At 36.8% G+C, this 24,158-nt stretch overlaps 1 protein-coding gene across 2 annotated transcripts in view; it reads right to left on the bottom strand.

Moving 5' to 3' along the window:
- The window catches only part of SH3RF1 (SH3 domain containing ring finger 1), an 84,102-nt gene that overhangs the window by 6,867 nt on the left and 53,077 nt on the right, over window positions 1–24,158 (bottom strand). For both annotated transcript variants that reach the window (XM_032108133.1, XM_032108134.1), the window contains exons 5-11: window positions 19,165–19,464; window positions 18,186–18,296; window positions 10,692–10,846; window positions 8,167–8,337; window positions 7,745–8,004; window positions 3,888–4,246; window positions 1,945–2,279 (exon numbers count right to left, since the gene is read on the bottom strand). In XM_032108133.1, the coding sequence (XP_031964024.1) occupies window positions 1,945–2,279; window positions 3,888–4,246; window positions 7,745–8,004; window positions 8,167–8,337; window positions 10,692–10,846; window positions 18,186–18,296; window positions 19,165–19,464 (1,691 nt within the window). The remainder of the gene's footprint in view (window positions 1–1,944; window positions 2,280–3,887; window positions 4,247–7,744; window positions 8,005–8,166; window positions 8,338–10,691; window positions 10,847–18,185; window positions 18,297–19,164; window positions 19,465–24,158) is intronic.

Raw genomic sequence — 24,158 nt, 5'->3', positions numbered from 1 at the left:
GGGTTGAGTCAGCTTATTTTGCTCCTAGTTCATGAAGAATAATCAGAAGAATCTGACTCCTAAATCCCCTAGTCACCTTTGAAAATAGAACTTGAACACTAATAATTACACTGCCAAGACAGAGTCAGAATAGAAAGAGTACTGTTTCTTTTTCCAGTTATATTGTAATCTGTGATTGGGATCGGGAGATATAAGAGCGGAATAATTCTAGCAGGAGATTTCTCTGTTCTTCAACTTTTTGTGGAGCTTATCCTCATGAATATTTCCCTCCTCAAATAAAATTGTCACTGAAGATGCCATTGCATCATCAGTATGATTCCTACCCACCATGTCTTCCAGACTGCTGAAGAGTAATCAATGCTTATATATTACTTCGAGATATTTAGTACAATGTAAATTTTAAGTATTATTAATCATCACATTTTAAGAAATTCAGCCAAAGGAAATGTGCAAGGGCACATCAAATTTAACCCTGTCCAGAAAAGGACAAGGGGAACCCAGATGAAATTCTGTCTAAATACACTGACAAAAACGTAACAATTTTGCATGACTACCACTGAGAATTATCTTGCAGCAATGCTTCTTCAGCAGAAATTATCACTTAAATAATAGTAAGGATAGAGAGAATGTTTGAGTATATGTTATTACTAGATCAATAAAAATATATAGCATAATTTTCTGTAAGTAGTTCTGAGAAAAAAAATTTCCATCATGGAAGTGAAAAAACTACTTCTTGTGATGATAGAAAGAGTTTTACACTAATATGCACTGGGTATGCCAGAATGAATTTAATATTATTTTCACATTCAAAGCATAAAAACATATTACTGTGCCAAACAGACTTATGATAATGTGAAAATGAATGATGTTATTCTTAAAGAAGAGTCCTTCAGGTTTTATTTTCCATCTCTAAGTGTAAATCTACTTCACAAATTCAGTATGGAATAGCAATCTCCTGCAAGGAAATTGCATAAAGGAAATAACCTTTTAAAAATATTAAAGGTGTGACGGAAGTGAACTAAAAGACAAGTAGGAAGTTATATACTGTCTGGATTTTAATACATGGGTATAGTTTAAGATCAGACAGGAAGTACAACAGGGTGCCCACACACCATGGGTTAGTAGTATCAGAACAAAGTCTACAATAGCCAGCTTGAATCAGTTCAGTCCTAGAGCTGTTAACATTGTAACTCTACTATTTTTTTCTCTGTCCACCACACAATCCTATAGCTGCTGCAAAAGAAATCCTATGACACTCTTCATACTGCTTGTCTGCTACCAGGAAGAATAAAAGATATTGTATTAAAAAACTGCCACTTCCTTCACATTCTGCTGAGGACTTGAAACTTGAAAAACTATAGGTGGACACAAAAGTCACAGAACTTTTAAGCAGCTACTGGTCAGTCTCAGAGTCCAGACAAGTGTATGTTTTTCAGACTCACTTCCCAGAGCACAGAAGCCTCCCTAGAGCTTGCTATGTGGATGCACAGCCATGGGGCCTTCAGGCAGTAAAAAGTATCTTTGCAAAAGCTCAAGAAATCAAATATTAAGAAATCTACACATAGATAGATAAAGGTCTCATTCACCATATATTTTGGTTGGCAGTTATACACTGCTAATTATCTTAAATGACTAACCTGATACTCATACATGCAAGAATATAATGTGCTTCTGTTTTGCAAAATAGGAGGCCCGTTTTGTCTACCTCAGTTCTCATACCAAACCTGTGATCATCATACTTGAGTGTCTATTCATTCAAAAACTTTAAAGTAAGATGAAGAGTAAACAAATATGAACGTATTGGCTGATAAGTAAATATTGTTAACAAATAAGTTACATCTTGCTATAAAATCTCAGCATTTTGGAGCAGTTCTAACACACTACAAGTGTCAGAGAATGGATTTTTCTTGGTTTGCCCAAGTCTAGCTGCATAGGATAGTTTACCTTTCACACACAAGAGGCCTGGATTCATTCAGGACCGGCCCCAGCGATGAGCAAGGCTGCCGAGGTGGCGGTGCTATTGGAATGGAGGAATCCAGGGAACTGCTTTTCCGATGCGGTGCCTCCTGTGCCAGCCCAGAGGCCTCGCTGTCAGGGGGGCAGGAGCCAGCTTTGCTGTGAGTGCCTGCTGACGGAAGCTCCGGCCCCACTGCGCCTTGCAGGGCCAGCTCTGCCGCGGCCGGCTCAGCTTCCAGTGTGGGTGACGCTGGAGGTGACAGCCGAGGCTTGCGTTTAGTGGATGCTCCAGAAAGCAGTTTCAGCAGACCCTTTTTTTCTTTCTGTAAACCAAAAGCAGTGCCTCATTTTAGAACAAAACTCTCCCATAAAGAGTTGAACACTTCCTTCTGATAGACGAAATCATACTCAGAGAGGACTCAGTAAATTATGAGGACATACTTGATATTAGAGAGATAATGATGAAAATTACAAAAGAAAAAGAAAATCATTAACATTCTAAAGAGAAAAACAGCAAGTAATTTAGATCATAAACTGGCTAAGTCCTTTCACTTTGTTAGATTAAAGCTTTTAACTTAAAATGAAATGGCTCTGTCCCAAAAGGTTGTCTTGAAAAAGGTATGAGGAGTTAAGATTCCCACAACAGGAATCTATGAAGTGTAACATTTCATTAACATGAACATTTCTAGGAAAACAAAGAGTCACTTCAAACCAAGCAGGGAGAAAAGTCTGCTCTGGAAGCTGCTGTTTAGTTAAGTTTCTTTTATTTATCCTCCCTCAGTAATGGAAGACCTTCATGATTTAACAAAAATTCGTCCCAAGGGGTATGCATTGTGTTTTGCTGCTCTGCTAAAGGGGAGGATTGTAAACATTCTTTTTGCTTGTCCAGACAAGAATCCCTGAAGACTATTACCTACCCTGAAGAGAATTATTTAAGTAGCTTTTGTGTTTCTTGTATTTTTTTTTAAGAGGTGTGGCAGTGATCTTACCAACCCTTTGATTGAGTGAATTCAGTGCTTATGAGAGGTGCCAGATTGTAAGCCCTGGAGACAAAAATAGTATTTAACCACAGACAGAGAAAAGCATGAGCAATGTGAGATTTTTGATAGCCTGGGATGTAGTGGAATTACAGAATAAAAAATCCTCAGTCCTTTTTCTAAGTCTCCAATAACTTAAAGACATTTCAGCAAAAATCTGCTGTCCAGCAAATGTCAAAGATAAAGAGAAACTCAGAAAAATAAAAACAATCCACATATATTAGCATCATTCACCTTAAACAACAAATAAGTTTTCTCTAAGGGCACCTCAGTCTGATTTCAATGTCTATGGCTAAAGTAATTTAAAAATAAAGTTCTAGGCACATCTATTCAACAATAATCAACAAAAATAACTGAAAGGTGGCTGACATTAGTGTATGGTTTAAGATTAAAATCTTCATCAACTTCACTAAGGAGTATATGTGGCTGAAGAGTAGTAAGGTAAAGTCTAAAACATTGGAGATGTAAAGATAGTTGTCACAAGGAGAAATGAATTTTCTAACTACACCACAACTGTAAAACAAAATCAATTACCAAGTTGGAAGAATTTTTCTGACAACAATATAACATAATCACATGGCTTGGTGAACAGTGAGAATGAGTTTACACACATAGGAAATAACTCAAATAGAAGGAAGGAAAGCAGAATCACTACAGACTCTACTGTCCTACACTTAAAAAAGATGGTTATGTGCATTTTCATAAATCTCAGTGTGCCTGCTTAATAAAAAAGGTAACCTAAAAGAATACTGATTTTAATTTTATTTTGTTAGATTGAAATTTTTACATTCCTGCAATTTCATGTGGGTTTTTTAGGTTGTGTTGTTAAATCTCTTAAAAGATTGTATGATGAAAATAGGAGAATTCAAGGGAATGATTGTATTCTCTACCCACCTTGCCATCCTTGTCTGTTTTACTGACAGCAGCATTTCCACCAGCTGTTAAAGCACTCTCTGGAGATGCAGGAGCTCCAGGGTGAGTGCTTGCAGTTTTTCCACTGATATCTCCCTCCAAAGATGAAGCAGCAGTGTTAGGAGAATTCAAAGAAGCTGCTGTACATGCCAGTGGGATGGTTGAGCGGTTCACATTCACAGCCGTGACATAAGCAGCAGTATTTGGAAGCTGGGGCTGGAGCTGCTGGGAGGCAACAGAGTGGTGGGGAATGATCACAGCTGCAGGAATAAGGCATGTTGGACTTTGTGCTTGTATGGGTGTGACTGCTGCCGTAGGTCTCTCTTGACTATGTGAGGCAACTGGAATAAAAGCATGAAATGTGAGAGTTCATCTTTTCACAAGACACACAAAGTGAGGTACAGTCACTGTGTTACAGCTAATCAGTCACAAGAAGTTTTCTTCTACCTTTTAAACTTCCATTTATATTACTCTAATGACACAACACACAGCAACAAATTCATCTCATCTGAATAAAGCAGTTGCATATGTTACCCTACTTGTACCAGTATGCAACAGAAGAATAATAGCACTGCAACTTCCCTGGTGTGGAGAAATCCAAGCTGCTAAGTCACATGCTTCACATACAGACAGATGCAAAGTGAAGATGACACTTTAGTACCTAAGAGCTAGCTAAATACTGCCTGCTCCTTTTAATATGAGGTGTAGTTGTTAGGGCACATAAAGGAAAGTAGGAAGAAACACACCTTGTAGAAGTTGCTAAAAATATAATGAGATTGTTTTCCTAAACTATTCACAAAATCCACAACAGATTTCGCGGGTCTTTCAAACAGTATGCTCAGTGGCAATTACTGCTATGAGTGCTCTCTCTGAAAACAAAAGCTGTTGTCTCTTGGGATGTTTAAATATAGAAGTAGATTTACTCATACCCCTGTGAAATAAAAGGAACATCTACACTGGAAGCTGGAGAATAGCACAGGGCTGAGTATATTAAACTGGGCTGCAGTGCAAAGCTGCAGAGCACAGAGCTTTGCATGAACTAATTTATTCTTTCCAAGAAGTAACACTGCTATTATAGTCATATAGTCAATCACATATGCTTTGAGACCATTTCAACAGCTTGGGCATCTCTGCACCACTAGGCGGTATGAAATGCAGACACCTTAACTGAACAATATGAGGCAAAATGCAGCACCCCAGTGCTGTACAACCTCTCTCCTTCAAATACTTTGAAACTTTCTATTTAAGAAGGGGGGTCATCCCTCTAGCTTGGTACATGTACATTTCAGTTGTATCAATTTTTAAGATACTAATTAGAGTTTTAGACTTGTTATAAGTGAAATCTGGAACCAAACCTTCAGCACTCGCTCTCTTCATTCTGCTTTCTACAAACTCCTCTGGTAATTTGGTTAGACTGAAGCAACAGTGTATACGACAAGACTAACAAAGGTCTCAAATTTGTTATAACAATCCTACAGGTATTATACCCAATTACAATCTCTGCAATAAGAAACATAAATTCTTTCCTTTTTATAAAAAAAAAAAAAAATAAAAAGGCACATCACTTATATGCTATGTCTAACTTTTTGATAACCTCTTCTGCTGTAGCTGACCCTTCCTAACTGAGTAGCATGAACATTTCAAAAGGAAGATGAGGAGATTGTAGCAAGATTTTTTACATCAAAAAACAATTATTAATGCTGGCTTTTGTTCATGAGATAACATCAATTTTCTTAGAAGTAGCCGCTATTCCTCAATATATGTCTACACTCACATGAAATTTATGTATGACAAGCATGGAAGAGCTTTCTGGTTTTATTTTCTTATTGCTGATGGAATTGATAGGATAAATGCTTCAAGTCACCCTGTTTTCATACAGTTTATCCTCCAATGAAATAGGCAGAATATATGTTTTCTTCATAGGTCCTTCCAATCAAAGGATGCAAACTCCCTCAGCAAAGGTGATGTCAAGCAATGTCTCAAAAAGATCATTTGAAGAATGGCCCTTGAAGCCCTGAGCTAAACTAGTTTAGCTGGAGCCCTGCACTGGTCTGTGAAGCCTCACCCAAAGAGTAACACTCAGCAAACCTGCTAGGGAAAGCTCAAGAGGATCATGTTTCAGATGTTTACCACAAAGTTCTCTGTAACATTTGAACATAAAGCAGCCATTATTGCTTCAGTGCTTGGGGCCTTGTAAGGGACAGATCTGTATTTGTGACTAACAGCACACCTTTGCACAATACAGTGTTAAGTTCTCTGTGATGAGAGTCCAGTCCCTTTGAATTTTTCATTTTGGACCTGAAAAGTTGGTGGGAAGTATGTTGTCACATTTGTCAGCTGCATGGAAGTGTAAAAGCTTATTCATCTTGACAGCGGTGCAGAGATGCAGGGACAGAAAGGCCTCTGGAGCCCACAGTAGCTTTCTCCTTTGTGCTGTCACTTGCTAGCTCCTAGGCAGCTCAAAAGAAGGATTTAGACTAGAAACCACCTATGCCTGAGAGGCAGAAAAGTACAGAGGCTTTTCTTAGTTTCTCTTACCAGCTGCCAGCAGCATCTGGTTATTTTTATTTGAAGACAAAGAATAAAGTTATTACAGAGGACTAACACACCCGCTCCAGCTTCAGATCAGACTGGAGGGAAATGGGGCCAAATAAGGAAATAAAATAACTAATGACACGTACACATCCTACCCTCAAAAGCAAACCTGGTGCTGACATCTGAACATGCACAGGGTGTTTTAGGAGATGCATGACTCTGAAAAGTGGGCTAATCCATGGATCTTAAGACCATAAGAAGAAACAACCCTTAAGGGGTTAACAGAGCATACCATTACCATCTTTTGCTTTCTCTTCTGCTCTGCCAATAAGAATCCTGTGATTAAAAAAAAACCCTTTTCTCATGACTCTCAGTAAAGAGATCACAGACCCTAAATTCAAGGCTGAAAGAGGGAACATCGGGATAGTCTGATATGGGAGTTTTTCTTTTTTCCTTTTCTTTTGAGGCCCTTGAAGCAACTGGAATAGATTTGGCTCCAACTGTGTGGTATTTTCTTAGCCTGGCAAATCCACAGAGGAGTTCATGGATTTGATAAACAAAACCTCCTGAAAACACAACTATCAATCTTTTTGGATCTGCATTTAAAGAACAAGAAGGCATGTTTCACTATGATGTGGCCAGCCCCAGACAGCAAATGCAGAGTTACAATTTTCAGAAATACAGAGTTTTACTACGTAGATCGTATGGATCTTGAAGCCAGTATAGTCTTCGTGTTTCAGAGTCAAAGCTGAAAGAGTTGCAGTCAAAGTTAGAGAACAAACTGGAATGCCTAAGGACCAGCCCTGAGCCAGAGACCTGAAAAGGAATGAACATTAAAGGTATTCAGAAAATGTTAGAAGATAATTTAAAAGTGAATGCTAAATTAGAGCAATCTGTAGCTCTTATGCAGTTAACACACAGAAAATAAGCTATGACTCAGATGTTCTTATCACTTTTATTACTATATGAATTGCATATGAGTGGGGAAGCTCAAAGGATGTCCCCATCCCAGTTACTGCTGGAACAACAAAAGAAAGAAAAATTCCACCTGAAGTATATGCATATAAATTCCCAACAGTGGGAGTATGTACGTACACACAGTTGCTTAGAGGAGAATAATAAAAGATTTAACAACTCAGAGGGATACACTGTCATTTCAGAAAACATTCAACTCTAAACAATTACACTAAAAAAAGCTTTTAAAAAACCTCAACACTTACTTACATAGACCCTCACTCGTCACTTGTCAAGATGGACTCTACAGTTTGTCTACCACAGGTAATAAATTTTGGTGGGTTTTTTACCTGTTCTAACTGCATTTCGAGCCTGGTTGACTGTCATTTGTCCCGTCACGTGCATAAGGACCTTGGTTTGTGGACTGGTTTGGATGTGTGCTGCAGAAACCACTGCTGTGGGTACTGTGCTGGAGTTCACTGCCACACCATTCCCCTGGAGCTTCTGGGATGTTCCACTAGCAGTGGAAGGGCTGACCATAGTAACCACTCGTCCTGTTTGGCCAGAAGTAGACATGGGAACTTTTGTTTGTGATGCACTTGTCACTGTCCTGCCAAAATTAAAAGCAAACAATAAAACACAACTGAAAAAAATACCTAGTTACTAAAACCCACAGGTCTTCTATTACACAATTTTAGCATTTAATATAAGAATAGAATAATCTTGGATTTCAAACTAGCTAAATTATTTAGACACTTGTATAATACTGTACCTTGTAACTGGAGCCACGTAATTCCCAGGAAAAACACCAATCTTGCTTGTGTGCATGGAAGTTCCCTTGAACCAGCCATCTTGGCAGCGTTCAAACACTAGGAACATTTCTCCTTTCCGCAGTTCCAGTTCATCATCTTTTCGAGGAGTGTAGGGGTAGATAGCAATATACCTAAAAGACAGGAAAAGTGATACAAGTGATAAAACTAAAACAGTTGGAAACATGACTTGTGTTTTCTGGCACAGAGAGTTCAGTCAGAGATGAGAAGGCATGGCAGAAATGGCTGTGATAATCCGTCATACCGTTACAGTATTAAAACAGAAGGTATGGTAATATTAAGGGGAAACAATAACAATTAGAAATATCCTCTGAACTTCACTTTAATGGAATGCAAAATACTTGTAATAGGACTGCCCATTTTCTTAATGAAGTTAGTGATCCTAATTAAGTAGGTGTTTATCAACTACACATCCCAGAATATTCCACTTTTCTCTCCCTACACCTGCTTCTCATATCTCTTACACTTTGTGACACATCAACTTTTTTTTATTTGGAGAGCTGAGGAGAATAGAGAAGTTCTGTTAGCTGGGAGTGAAAGATCAGTATCAGAAATACTTTTCAAACTGCAAAATTGGAAGCTCCTGTGCAAACTTCAGTGCAAAAGGAAAAAGATGTGTTACTAGAAATTGAAGTCTATGGGTAAGGTGATTAGCAGCTAACTCGCTTGTAGAGTTTATTTCCTTTTATGTTTTCTAAGCAACACTAAAGCATAATACAGTGCATTTCAAATCATATTGAGAGTCCAGAAACTTTTGCATTTTCTCTTCAAAAAAAAAATTCTTAGGAAACGAAGTTTAAAAAAAAGCTGAAGCTCCTGCAGTTGCATCTTGGAGTGCTCCTAGGGAAGTTTTCAAATAGGATTGCACAGTTCTCTTATTATTAGAAAGCGATACTGTTTTAACCACCACAGTGTTCTATTTTCTGCCACGTTTGAACCTAAAAAAAGTTTGAACTATAGATATAATTACTGACCCAGGCCTATGGAAAATAGCATTCTAATAAATCCCATTTTCTCTAAAATATGTTTTTCACAAGAGGCAGCCAGTAGTCTACCAACAGGTAGACTATCCCCTTTTTTGAAAAAGGATCCACAGTTGCTTGCAATGCTGGTCTTTCCCACTCCCCTTGTAACCCCAAGGGCAAAAAAGTGGCTTTAGAAAACATTCTTTCATCAAAATTGTCTCTTGTGCATAGTAACAATAGCATTAACTGCATGCTTCTCCTTTTTGCATTACATTTTTATCCCTTGCTGTCCACCTAAGAAACTTTCCAGTGTCCACAAAAATCCTTTAAAGGCAATAGAGGTACCCAAAGCCAGCAAAAAATATGCTTTAAACCAACATATGGTACACTGGCAGCAGAAGGCTTCACTGGTACATGATTTAGCAGTAATCTACAAAGCCACACACTGAAACTCTATAGGAAAGCAATTCATGTGCTTTAATTGATGTTCACTAACTTCCCTTTTAGTTAATTTATTCCAAATTTCATTAGTATCCTCATATAGAGCAACCCTTTGAAGATGGGATAGGAGGATGGGAGTAAACGAGATGGGAACTTGATTCAACTGCGCTAGGTGCAATAATCCATAAGAACCAGTGTTAAAATGCCTGACACGAAGAAACAGCCCAAATCCAGATGCACCTGCTATACAAGAAGGGTGCTCTTCTGGAGTGGCAGGAAACCTGGTGGGAAGATAACAAGAACAGAACAAAAGCAGTCCTTATTCAAACATCTCCCATTAGATGCTTCAGCATCTCCTGAATTTTATATTTTATCGTTCTTATTCCCCAAGCTGCACACAAAGAAGTTTTCAAGAAGAAAGATGTTGCTAGCAACACATGTTAATATACAAAATATTTTCACCCGAAAGGATGATGCACATTTGCTTGTATTTCAAGTGTGAAGACATAATGCTAACTAGCAGCTTTCTGCCTTCATTCCAAATTGCCACCCACTAATTAAGTGCACTGTAGAATCTTCAGTCAAATTTCAATTCCAACTGACATAAGTAGTCTGACAGTAACATGTTTACCAATCTAAATGAAATACAGCACTTTCTGTGTTTTGGCATAAGTTATTCCATTTGAGAATAGCCTTTTCATACCACACATAATGGAAAACATTGAATAAATTCACTCCAGGGAAATGACACTTTTGAGTTATACAGTATTCAGTGCTAATGCAAGGATTCATTCATCTTCTGCATGACAAATACTTTATATTTTTGAAGTGAGTCCTTTCTCACTCAGCAACAGCTGATTATATTTATCTACAACATAAACAATGATCAGTGTGGAGGCTGTTTGGGGATATCACCTTTCTCCACACTTTTATTCTGAGTTGCATGCTTGGCTTTTTGGCAATTCCAGCAGAACAGAGCCAGCTGCCGTGCTATATGTACAGGTGAAGTCAGTGATCTCGTTCTGTTTTTATGACTGGAGAAAAGTTTCAATTTTACTCACACACTTGGACGAGTTTGTGGTCGTAAATGTGCCACCTGGTCAGTTGATCCCGATGCAGACCTTTGTATGACACTTGTAGACTGAGGTCCAGAAGCAGCCGATGCAATGATTGCAGCAGACAAGAGAGGAGGTGGTGGAAGTGGGGGATTCATATTCTGATTTTACAAGAACAAAAAAAAATAGCAACAGATGATCAACATTGTTTGATGAGTTGAATCAGCTGAAAAAAAAAAAGCATGATATTCTAAGGAAGAAGAAAAACAGTAACTGAGTCCAGTATTGCTTTACCTATTGTTACAATATAACTGGAGTTAGCTTTGTCTCTGTTTCTCTTCTTTTCAGTTTAAAATCTTGAAGTTTTGGCAGTTAATTAAGCAAATGACAAGCAATTTCTCAGCACAGTAAAAATGGAAAGCACTGTTTCTAGTTACAACATGCTTAGGATAGGGCTCGACAAAAATTCAGAAGCCTTCCAGGAAGTAGATTTTGCATCCCGCTGCTGACTGTACTTCATAACATGGTTGTTTTTGTAACCTGAAGCTGAAACATAACATACAATTCAGCTGCAGTGCACCCAAAAGCATGCCTTCTGGGGGAAATTATCTTTTGATGTATAGGTTACAAAAGCAAGCACAATATGAGACCATAGTCACTGATCTATTGTTCCCTCTTTCTCCTATTCTTCTAGCTTAAAGAGTTAGCTTTTGAAATTCAGTATTATCAAGATTAGTAATCTTTAACAAATACCCCAGTAAAAATGCACCACAGATCATAATGGGGGTCCTGCCTACAGACTTCTGTGCCTTTTGAGAATCAATGGAGCAATTGTTACCTTCTGCTCAGTAAAGCCTCAGACAATTCTTTAGGACCTTGTGTACTGACTCCTGGGAAAAGGCGCTCACAAAAGGAGAGCTTTTCCTTCCCCCCTTCCAAAAATAACTATTTGTGTTACAACACACATAAAAAGTAATAAAAAACCTCCAACCTTTGAAAATGTAAAACTGAATTAATTTCAAACATAATCTTCCTAAAACCCACAGAACTAGAATATAAATTAACAAAATATCCTGAAGTAGTGCCTGGCAATTCCAATACATCAGCATATAAATGCACAGCATTACATTATCAGTTTGGAAAATATGTAATTGAAAGTCATTTTAAGTCCCCTCAAACACTTCACTTCTAAAGGGTTTTGTCTCTTTTTTTCTATTTTTCTAAACAAAAACCTATATGGAAACAAACTGAGTTTTAGTTCTACACTGTGTGATTATTACTGCACTGCATTTGGTGAAAAAGTTAATAAAAAGACAGCTCTTTAAACCAGTTTTACACTGCAAAAGCACAGTAAATAACTGCATAATTAAGGACCTTCAAATCTAGAGAAAACTTATCAACTCTTACAATGTTTCAGTCAAAATTGTTATGCTTAGCTATGATATAAATTGCATGTTATATTGTGAAATATTCCTATTTTATTTAGAACTTTTTTTCTGATCATATATTAACAAGTTCTTAAGACCAAATAGGCCTTCTGTATCCAACACTAAACGGACATGTCCTGCTGGAGAAACATCACTGAGAGCTTTGATACTAATCGTTATTTACAAAAATGGCAATTGCATTTGCTTCACATTCTAGATTCCTACCTACCCAACAATTTTTTAAAGTATCCAGGTAATTCACACTGAAATACCAACATTTCTTTTTCAGCTGTTTTACAGCTGAAGTTATTTCTCCCTCCCAGTCAGACATTCAACAAATGTCTTAGCTGAATCGAAGCTGAATGTGAGCATCTAACTTTCATGCAACCTGTCAACAGAATATAAATTAATATTTTTTTTTTAGGCATCTATATTTCTTTATATATGGTAGAAATTTTAAATCCACATTAGGAGATGATTAGTTGGAAGTCTTTAAAATTAAAGCTATTCATGCACAATATCAAGGTTGTCACAGTTCCATCTGATGCAACTTCCTGCATCTCTAAAGATGCTGAACATTGCGTTTTATTCATTTGAACACATAAAATACACTGAAGCTTTAGCTGAAATAAAGGCACCTTCACAGCTCTATTTTATTCTGCTTTATTCAGATTCTGCTCCCCTCCCCGTGTCTATCAGTATGGTAATGAGACCAGCAGTGAGCCACAGCCCAATTAAACTCCCGAAGACTTGGCAAGTACCAAGAAATCTAAATAAATTACTTGATAGACTTTAGAGGACTAACACTCCACAGCTTGCACTGTTACAACTTGGGAAAATAGATCCAAATTATCTAGCCAAGTATTCAAGAAGTTTTCTGGCACGTAACCATTTTTCTAGCTGTTGAGAAACATACCTACCTCCAGGGCACATGCTAGTTCTGATGGCTCCCATAGTCAACATTCCATGAAAGAATAGACACAAACCACATGGGATTCAGTAAAATACGCTCGGCAATAATTAAGAGTATTTTAGGTAGATAAGGGGGAAAATTGAATGTTTCTGCAACTACTTTTCAGGCACCAGATGTACTTTCAAACATATAAAACAGCAAGTAAGTGATAAATTATTTTTTTAAATGGGAAAATGAAAAATTACATAATTTGATACTTAATGTATGTTACAACTTCAAAAAGTATCTATACTCATGCTCTAGAAACACATGCATATTACTAAATTTAAATATAATTAGGCTGCATTCCCATATTAGTTAATTGAAGATCAGTAATCAGCTCACTCAAAGAATAATAAAAGGCACAACAGTGGAAAAGAACATTCATTAACAGTCTTCACTCCCACAATGTCTAGGAAAAAATATACGGCTTGGAAAATTCCCTGAGGGCTAACAAATTAAGGCTTATGTTTAACAAAATTCCTAAACTATATGTTATCAAAAACAAGTCTCTCATACAAAACCTCATTGTTTCTTCCAGCTGCTTCCTCTTCACAACAAAAGTTGATTTGAATTTTGGTTGATTAAAATTAGGACAATTCTTATTAAAACCTCCTGACTTACACTATTGAACTTACACTGGAACTACATAAAAGAGCTAAATGTCATCAGTATTTATATAACCCTCACAGCTTGTGCCTCATTAATAATAATTCAAACTACCTTATATACTTCCACATAAAAGGCAATTTCTCTTTTTGTGCATGTACGAGAGAACAAGACCAGAAAAATCAGGGATTTTTAAATTTTTGAAACGTTCCAAATACCATCCAAATATAGACCACCTATTTCTGCTAGTTAAGCTCAAACACCAAGACACCATTTCAAAGTCAACATTTCCAATTTGCAGAAGTAGCAGTATGGAAATCTAGGTCGACTGCAGTCCAAAACACTTTTCACTTCTCAGGAGACTGTAAAGGCAGAATGAAAGGAAGATAAGTTATCTCTTGTTGCTACATTGTTTTTCTGCTGCTGCTTTTGAATGTAGCTCTAACTTTGCTGTGGTATATTCTGTTTGTTTTTCCCATATCATGGTTCAAATCACATACCTGAAGATTATTTTTCAGTAAAATCTATGGCAACTAGATCTCCTCCGTTAGATAACTACCTTTTAAATTACATCCAAGAATCTCCTTCCAATTGAATGAGCCTTACATGATTGCATGTGCATACTTTCACCCAACAACAACTGAACTTGACATCTGTTATTTATATTTTGCAAAGAACTTTAAATATACTAAACACCGACAAGGCTCAAAAATGCCAGTGGCCAAGACGAGCAGACCAATTAATGCCCCTATTAAGGGTAAAGCTGTGGTTGGAAGTCCCAAAGAACAGTGTAACAGATAATATCACAGCCCAAAGCCCTAGCTGTGAGAAGTCTGTCTCAGTTCATAGCTTCTTCAATTTCAAAGAATCAAACCTCAAAATACAAGCTGAGAAGTAATGCTGTTGTCTAAAGAACTGCTGCTGTAAAATAAAACTTTTAAATAAATTATCACAAGTTTTCTGAAAGAAAATTAAAATTTGCTTAAATGATACAAGCAGGAGAGACCATATACGGTCACTTGACAAGAGCACTCTCATTCCTAAAGCTTATTTGTGTCTATTTTGGCTGAAAATTTGTAAATTATCTACTTCATACAATATTGGGTACCAAACAGCATCTACAAAGCATTATTATGAACAAAATAAAATTAATACAATTGGCATTTTTGAACCATCAGAGCAATGTAAAAAACTAAAATGCAATCCTATACATGTACATAGATAAAAGAGTCAGACTCCCTTGGGCTAGGAATTAATCCAAACTGTCTTAAGAGAAACTTGTTAGACAACATGACAGCTCAAAATATCTCCTGTTGACAATAGAAATACCATCTTTCTTACAGGACATAAGAGAAGACACTAGCTTTTCCTTGCTTTGAGATTCAGGACAGATAAATGTAGCAAAGATGCATAAATTCAGAATTACTGTAAAGGAATATATTCTTCTTCACTGATGGGTAATCATGCTCATCCTCTCAGATTTCTTTTTTTTCCCTTATTCTGCATTTAGCATTATATAAAGTAAGTGTATGAACAGCTTGCTCTCAAAGAACATTTACTTCAAGCCAAGCACTTCTGATGTATTAAACATACAATCACAATTGTTCCACAGCTTAAAATTAATGCTCAGAATGTCAGGACGGGTATTTCCAGAAGGGAGACATCTAGAGAAACAAGAACATCACTTTCTCTCTTGACCTGTCAGAAACATCTTGCACATTTCTAAAATGAAAACAAGAGTTTATGAAGCAAGAGGAAAAGTGTAAGTAAAAGATATACCCGACAGTCTGTGACTTTACAAACTGCATCTTCATCTAATATCATCTATTGTAAAAGAACACATGAATGACCTGACTCTAGCCTGAGCTGCCAGCCTGCATTTTAGTCATGCTGAAAACAAGTCAAGAAGAAACAGAACATTATGTACAGAAGGTTATTGACTTTTAAAGAGGGTGGTAGAGAATAATTCAGGTTCTCAATGGGAATTCTATGCCTAATTGGAAACAGAAGCAGGAGCATGGTTATCACAAAGAGAAAGTAGCACCCCAAGATCCAGGACAATCATATGGCAGGAGTTTCTCTCCATGCTGCATTTAGCACTGTAATTTAATTCCTGTGGGTACCCATGGTGAGATTGCCTTCGAACAAGCTTAAGCAACTAAAGCACCCAAGGTGGCTTAATGACTGCACCAGCACCAAACTAAAGCATTTCTCCATGTTGGCATCAAATAAAGAACTACTGATCCTTAATAACAAACAGAAGTGTTTGTTACTGAGGGGGGAAAAAAACCAACTTCTGACAGAACTCCTGAAATTATGCATTGAATGCATAATTTTGCATTCAATTAAGTTTGCTCAATCCTCTCTAAAACTTGAGTATCTCATAAATCAAATCAATTACTCAATGTATGCAGCATATATGTTAGCTAGACTTGCATTCTGCCTAAGAGCACAAATTATACTAAAGCTGATTCTGTTTGCTCAGTTCTCACAGGTATTTTCTGAAGGATAGGATGAAAGAAGTATAAAAGACTACAAGGATTAGTATGTAAGCAGCTAATTGTTTCTAATATAAGATGTACACCTCACAGGCAAAAAAAAAGACCTGCGGGTCCCTCCTGGTGGACACCAACTTGAACAAGAGCCAACAATGTGCACAGGTTGCCCAGAGAGGTTGTGAAATCCCCATCCTTGGAGACATTCAAAAGCTATTTGGACACAATCCTGAGAACTGTGTCTAGGGGATGTTGCTTGAGCAGGGGGGGTTAGACTAGATGACCTCAAGAGGCCCTTCCAACCTCACCTGCACTGTGACATTAAAATATGAATCTATATATAAGGAGATTATTAACTGTTTCCAGATTAGCATACATTTAACAGTAGGATTACACAGATAATCCACAGATTGAAGGAGTCAACAACTTAACCACAATACGGCAAACCATTGCTACAGCTCAATCTGCCTTACTCAGTAAGGCAGGGCAAAAGCACATGGTCCATGTAACTGTCAATAATAAGGTCATCTGTCTGAAGAGCAAAAAATGTGAAATACATTTACTTGGATGAGAGCAGATACTACATCACAAAAGATGATGAAAATTTGTGGCATCGGCATGGATATTTAGCTGAACATAAACTTTGTGCTACATTCAGGCAAATTTTCAAGATACAAGAATCAGACTAAGAAGGTAAAAGGGCCATACTATCAATATCTTCTTCACTGAAAAAGACTGTGCAGTATTGTACCCCCTTCTGGCATGTGTCACCACGTATATACCATGCCAAGAGAAAGTACTGGAGATAATTCAGAAAACAACAGCATCATAATTTAAAGGACTGAAAAATGTAGCTTAAGAGTTCCAAAGATATATGTCAAAATGCAACCCAGCCACACCTAAGCATTTTCATAAACAACAAAATGTTGATAGAAGAGTTCTGCCTTTGATTTTGCAGACAAATGTGTAAAATTATGCAAGTGCCAAAAGTTAAAAACAAAATGAGACCTATTTAGATGCAAGGCTATTCTTCATATTTTACTTTGTTTAAAGACTGCAAGGAGAGACACCTAAAAAAGATCAAGTCTTGGGGTTTTTTGTTTGGTTGGTTTTTTTAAAGTAAGTGAAGATCTATTATTCAACTGTGCTCCACCCCTTAAAAATTAGGGGCACAATTTTAGACTTGAAAGAAAAACTTAATTTCAAGAACTCCTATGATTTAAATAAAATCTCATTAAGTTCCCTTAAAGATCTCAGAAAACTGGTATCCACAATCTTTATTGCAGTTAAGGTAAGGCTCTGATGAGTACAGTATGATATATGACATTCCACAGTTTTTCTAACATAAGCATAGGAAACTAAAGAATTCTGGTAGGTTTTGGAAAGAAATCCTGAACTTTTTGAAGAAAATGTCATTTTATTTGTTTAAAGGAAACAGCATTCCAGTGTATTTCTTCCTTTAAAAGATGGCCATTTACTACATGTTTTCCTGTTGGTCTCCAAGAACCTAACTTAAACTGGCTAGACACTTTCTTCATCTGCCACAGGTGTACATGCAACTGAAATCACCTTATTTAATGAGGAGACAGCAGACTTTTGAAGCTTATTTCAGATAATCTTGAAAATCTTAAGTAAGACAGAAATACCTGGCAGCTGTGGTCCCAAGTTGACATTTTTTGTAAGAACCGGCTTGCTTCCCCAAACTTTCCCCCCAGCATAATCTCTTTTTCTACTTATGCTTAAAATCAAGACTGTTCTGGAAGGAAGTGTGCATCTCGTGTTTACTATAGAGAAATTACAGAGGAAAGCTGGAGAAATGGATACGTACAACAAGATGCAAACATTATCGTAGCAATAGAGCTTTTGCCATAGTTAAATTCATACCATTGTCTATCACATAGACACAATTTCCACAAAACCATCATTTCAAATCAGTATATTAGAACTTGAGAAAAAAAAATTACAGTACAAGACCAAATTAAAATGGGAAGGCTGAGTTTTCTTAAGCAGTACTCACACCAAGAGCAGCTTGGTAGGTAACTTCGGAGGGGAAGGTGAAGGAAGGCCCTGTTGTGACTGGGCTGCTGGGGGGTGGAGTCACAATCAGCCCCGTAGTGCCAATATGAACCTAGGAGAGAGAAAAAAACAGCAGGGTCAGTTCTGCATGGTTTAGTAAGAGCTGGTTTTGACACAGCTGTAAGCTTCATGGTCAAAATCACCACTATTCTACTACTTGTAACCTTAAACCAGAACTAATTTTCAGTTAGATACACGAACAGTGTTGGATCACACTGCTCACTTTCTTTTTTCCATACTGACATTTCTCAGGTCTTTGGAGATAGATTGAACCAGCTACATGAAACACACTTTTAACCAGTGTCAGTTTTCTTTTTTTTCCATAAAAAGCTGTCAGATCCCAAAGGCGTGCAAATAAAGCATATTTACTAGCTCATGTAAAACACCGCCAATAACCCTTGAGCTCCATTAGTATTTCTTTTCCCGAAGTGTAATTACTCTGTGAAATAGCCAATTTTTCACGAACTACTGAACAAATAAATAAAGTCAGATAAATATTTCTACTTACCACAACCAGATTAATATGCTACATTTCTGGAATTAATGTAATTTTCAAGTTGAATATTTTACTTTTATAGCATGCACTTTATTAATATTCATTATTATGTTCAATTTAGAAAAAAGAAATCAAGAAATTAAATCACCCAAGTTTCTAGTTTTCACAGTTTAATAAAAATCTTTGTGACACTTTAGAAAATAACAACTAGCCTGCGAAAAAAACCAGCCTATAAGACTAAAACTCTTTGCTATCATTATATAAGTAAGTGTTAGAAAATATTTTCCTTAAATGTCCTCATACTGGAAGGTAAGTTTTTTGAAAGTGTATAGTTAATATTAATTAGACATAATTAATAATTTTAAATAAGTAATCCGACAAGATCAGAAGCCTTTATAGTTATAGCTGATTTCAAGTGAATTACCTGAGAAGGGGCACTACAGGACAGTCCCGTCAGCTCACTTATGCGGGCTGCTGCCGTTGGGTTGCTGGAGCTGATGAGGACAGGAGGACTGATTTCCATGGAGTGGCGATTCTGAGAAGACTGTGAAGCCTTGTTAGACATGGTGAGGGAGGTAAAAGAGTGTCGTTTTTTGGTGTTTTTCTTAGTATCGGTGTGCTTTTGGGTTGAATTGTGGGCTGCCCCAGAGGTACCTTCTCCAGAGTCAACAGCAGAACCTGAGGGCTTGTCCAATTCTATCAACTGTTTGGCTGCTGTGTTAAACTACAAAAACCAGTAACATGTTAGTATTTTTTTATTCATAAAAGTCACCTGAACATAACAAAATATCTCTTTTCCTTTTATTCATAATATAATTTAAACCACGCAACTTGAAACTGTGACAAATCAGTCAGCAGAGAGTAACATATAATTCATTACGAACTCAACACACTTACTTTTGGGCTGGTCTGGACTACCCATCACAGGTAAAATTTCAAACAACAGAGAACATAATGCCATAATACCATAATGGATTAATTCAGCAATAACCACTGCCTGTGTCATCTAGAAGTCAGACTAAAATGTAGTGGTCCCCTTTGACCTTATAACAGAAAAGTCTGTGTAACAAAACTTCTTGGATGTTTATTTAAACTCTCAGCCTTTTTTTGTCTTGATTATATGACATAATCCCACACCTTTGCACGTGGGCTCTTGAAGATACTCCTCCTAATGTCCCTTGGTACTTGTGCACATCTTCCCTGCCAGCAGTGAAAACACAGGCTTCCTAAATGCAGGTTTAAGAACATAGTAGGACAGACTAAATATCCAGCTATATCAGTACACTGCCTGGTAATAAGCACCTACACAGGCATAAGATGGCATAAGGAGAAAAGAAATATATACGGGCAATTTTGTGGAAATACCTTCTCAGCTTCTGAATTTTCTAATGTAGAGGCACCATCTCTGTGCCAATTTTTCTCTTTTTTTCAAGCTTAGCTAAAGAATTTTTGTTCACAATAAGATTTTCTATCTGCTAATTTGTAACAACAATACTACATTAAATGCAAACAAATCCTTCCTTTCTAATGAAGGAAGGAGGAATCCCACACATTTTCTTCTTACAATGAAATGTAAGCTATGTAATGGGGAGGAAGAGAGGAAACCAACAAACAATCCCTCTACATTTTTCAAAAACCCTTTATTTTCAGAAAATCTTAGAGCTAATAGAAATAGTAATGTCAGAACTCTCATTTAATCATGAGCTGAAGTAACACCAGCACCAGTTTTCTGAAAATGTACCACTAAATATGAATACTGTTACTTGAAAAGTGTAGATGATTATGAAGAAAGGAAAAAACTTTTCTGAAGAACACCAGGGTGAAAGAATGAAAATAGTCACTGTGGAATTACCATTTCTATTCTTCAGCATATTATTTCTTCTATTTATTTTACCATTTTCCTGCAAGTCTTGAGATACCTACTATGCTCATGAAGAATTTTAAAGTAGTATTTTACTTCATCAAAACTTTACTAGACAAACAACAAATCATTAATCATGATAGCATCAACACTGATTTAAATGCAGCTCCCACAAATGACTGGCTTATACTCTGAACACAAGTAGATATCTCTAGATACAGATATATAAGGTAGTGTAAAAGAACCAAGATATTTTTTTAATATAGAAGAGGTTTTCAAGTGATATTTGCAAGATGTCATGAAGGAATTTTCATATACAGAAAAAAAGACAAAGTTCAAAACCAGGACTACTGGAACAATGAGGAGTTGACATAAAAACTTCTAGGGAAGAGGAAGAACTACATGGAACATACTGCAGTGGAGGAGGGACATAATGGGGGATTTGAAACAGGATATGAAGTTGAGAATATAGAATCTTTTCCTAAATGTTCTTATTGTTGGTCCTTCAGAATGCAACTGAAGAGAACTGGAATCACAGGATCGTTTGGGTTGGAAGGGATCTTCAAGATCATCTCGTTCGAACCCCGCTGCCATGGGCAGGAACACCTTCCACTAGACCAGATTGCTCAGAGCCCCATCCAACCTGGCCTTGAACATTTCCAGGGATGGGACAGACAAAACCTCCCTGGGCGTCCTGTTCCAGTGCCTCACCACCCTCACAGTAAAGAATTTCTTCCTAATATCTAATCATAACCTATCTTCTTCCCCCCTGTCCTGTCACTACATAGTTTTGTAAAAAGTCCCTCTCCATCTTTCTTGTAAGAAAGAGGGATAGGAGAAGACAATGTCACAGCAGTAACCAATCCTATGAAAAAGGTGGATGCTAGATTTTTCTTCCTGCTAGTACTCAAGACGGATCATATGGATCAAAATAATGTTGCATTATTTGTGTATAACAGAAGATAGAAATAGACCGCTTTCTCCAACAAAAAGCCCATTATTTAGATGATTACTGAATTTTAAATTTAGAGCAAACATACTTTAAACAGACCAGTGAAAACATTATTTCATTACAAAACACTGATATGAGGCTGAAGGATACGAAACAAGTAGACAATAAGACCAAAAAAAGCATAGCCTGCTGTTCAGCTTGTCAGGGTCTTATTTGTCATCACGGAAGAACACGCAGGCTTTTCAAAGTCTAATAATTTTATCTATTTTGCACTTTTTTCTTAACTCAGATTGAAATTCTTCACGTCCTTCCTGAATATCTGGGTATTCCACACTGTCTGATACAATGGCTGCAACTGTTTCTATTTTTATGTAATCTACTTCCTTATTTGCAAAGAACTACCTAATCAGAGAAGTTAAGAGATCACCCAGGGATGAAAAACAAAACCAAAAGCCACTTTGCTAACACTACCCCAAGGTACCTGTTACACCTAATTATATTTGTTCACCTCCAGAAGCTATCAATGCCAGCAGAATCTGATTACTCTATACAGTGAACAACCTATTAGGGAATAGTTGAGACTTGCCCATGGGATCGATTCAAGACTGATTCAAATACAAGCGGCATTCTGTGCTTTCTTATGCAGAGAAGCAGGCAAAAGACAGTTGCATCAATCTGAAGATGGAAGTGAACTGATTACTGGCCTCCTCTTTGAAGTAACCTGAGGACAGCAACAGCTGCAGAATATTTGGCAGAGTGCAGTTTACGTCTCTGCTTTGAGAAGAGAAATTAAGAACTTGCAGCATTCTCCAATGAAATGGCTAGCAGACATTCAAGGTCACCAAGGGAATGCATCTAAGTCATGCTAAGAAGTGTTTCAATCTAGCATTCCTTTCTGCAACAAATACCTATGTGTCTAGGCCCGCATTTCCTGCATCAGTTGTTTTCCTTAACAGACATACTTTCATTGAAACTTCTTTACTTCAACCTTTATATTCACTTTTTTTTTTCCCATTCAACAAAATCTTTGCTGTAACAGGAAGCCTGATCCAATTCCCTTTCCCACCAAACCCAGGGAAGAGAAGAACTTTCCAAAGAGGGCAGGACGGAGGCGGCTGGCTGAGCCACATCTCGGTGCTGCAGCAGGGCTGAGGTCAGCACACAGCTTCCGTCTGCCTGCAGCCGTCTGCAGGAATTACCACTACTGCAAGGTCTCTTAGAGTTGTGCTTTGCTATACTTACTCTACAAATTAATTCAGGTGTTCTTCACTCACACAAAGGTAAACAAAAGCTGACATTATTTTCTACTGACAATTTGACTGAAAAGTGATTCCTTTTCCCTGATTTTTATTCTATTCTGGGCATTTATATTTGTTTATGAAGTGTTTAATTAGATCAAAACATCCAATCTGAGGTCTAAGAAATGTATATTGTACCCAGAACTGCAATCTATGCAGAAAAATTCTAATAATATCTACTTAGTTACGAATAATCTTTCTTTTTGGAACAGAGATAAATATAAGTGTTATGAACTTAACCATATATTTTCTAAATTCACTGCATTTTATCTCATTACTACAAAAGAACCTGGCTGATCCAGTTTTAATGCAAGTACCTTGAAATTCCAACAGTCAAAAGTCTAGCAATTTAGATTTATTAATCAGGTCTTAACTCTAGTAAAATTAGAGGGTTAGTTTGGGTTTAGCACTTCTTACAAAGTAGAATTTAATTTTCTTCAATGTTTGAATTATTTATTTTTCTTTTGCAGATAGAAGTAATTTTTTCACAATGTTATGTGTCTACAGATAAAGAATGTTGTGAGTCAGTTAACAAACTATAGTTTTAATAGAATCACTATTAAAATTTCTCTCAAAATGTGTTCAGTCTTACTGTTATTATTACCACAAATTTAGTAAGTGAAAGTTATAGAAGAAAAGACCAGAGTAGCAAACATTGAATCATAAAAGGGCAAAATCTGCCCTCAAATATGATCAGAGATTTTCCTGGACTTCAACATTATCTAAAATTTTACCCTCATTGTACAACAAATATGACAATTATTACACCTATACTACAGAATAAACATCACAGACTACGCCCATTTTATAGTTAATAACTTCAGAAAATCTCTAGTAAATGGAGCTACTAATTCACATTTTTAAACAAAAATATGTGGACTAACATACACAAGGTAAAATGTATGTCTGTCATTATGACAAAAATAGGCAATGATTACGGGATTGGGAAATGCAATGAAAACGACCATACAGAAATCTTCCAAAAATATTAATTACTTCTCATCTTCATTGTCTTTCATAAAATAGGTAAGAATGGTTTGCTATACTTGTTTCTATCAATTGTCTGTATATTTTCCAGACCAATAGTTCTATACTCTCAGAAACCAGGCATTTCAAAATTTAAACCCATAGTTTACTGCACATCTCACTGCTCTTCACCACAGCATGCATTTCAGTTTAGTATACACTGAAAAAACCCACTTATCTGATTTGAACTAACTATTTGGGTAAAATTTATCATTCTAGACTTTCCATTCACTTTAGTGGGGATTTGAGAATGTGTACTTACTTAAGCGTTGGTGCCTGTT

Source organism: Corvus moneduloides, chromosome 5, assembly GCF_009650955.1.
Source record: "Corvus moneduloides isolate bCorMon1 chromosome 5, bCorMon1.pri, whole genome shotgun sequence".
NCBI classification, from domain to species: domain Eukaryota; kingdom Metazoa; phylum Chordata; class Aves; order Passeriformes; family Corvidae; genus Corvus; species Corvus moneduloides.
Note: the sequence above shows the minus strand (reverse complement) of the source record. Positions and strands in the feature narration are given on the sequence as shown.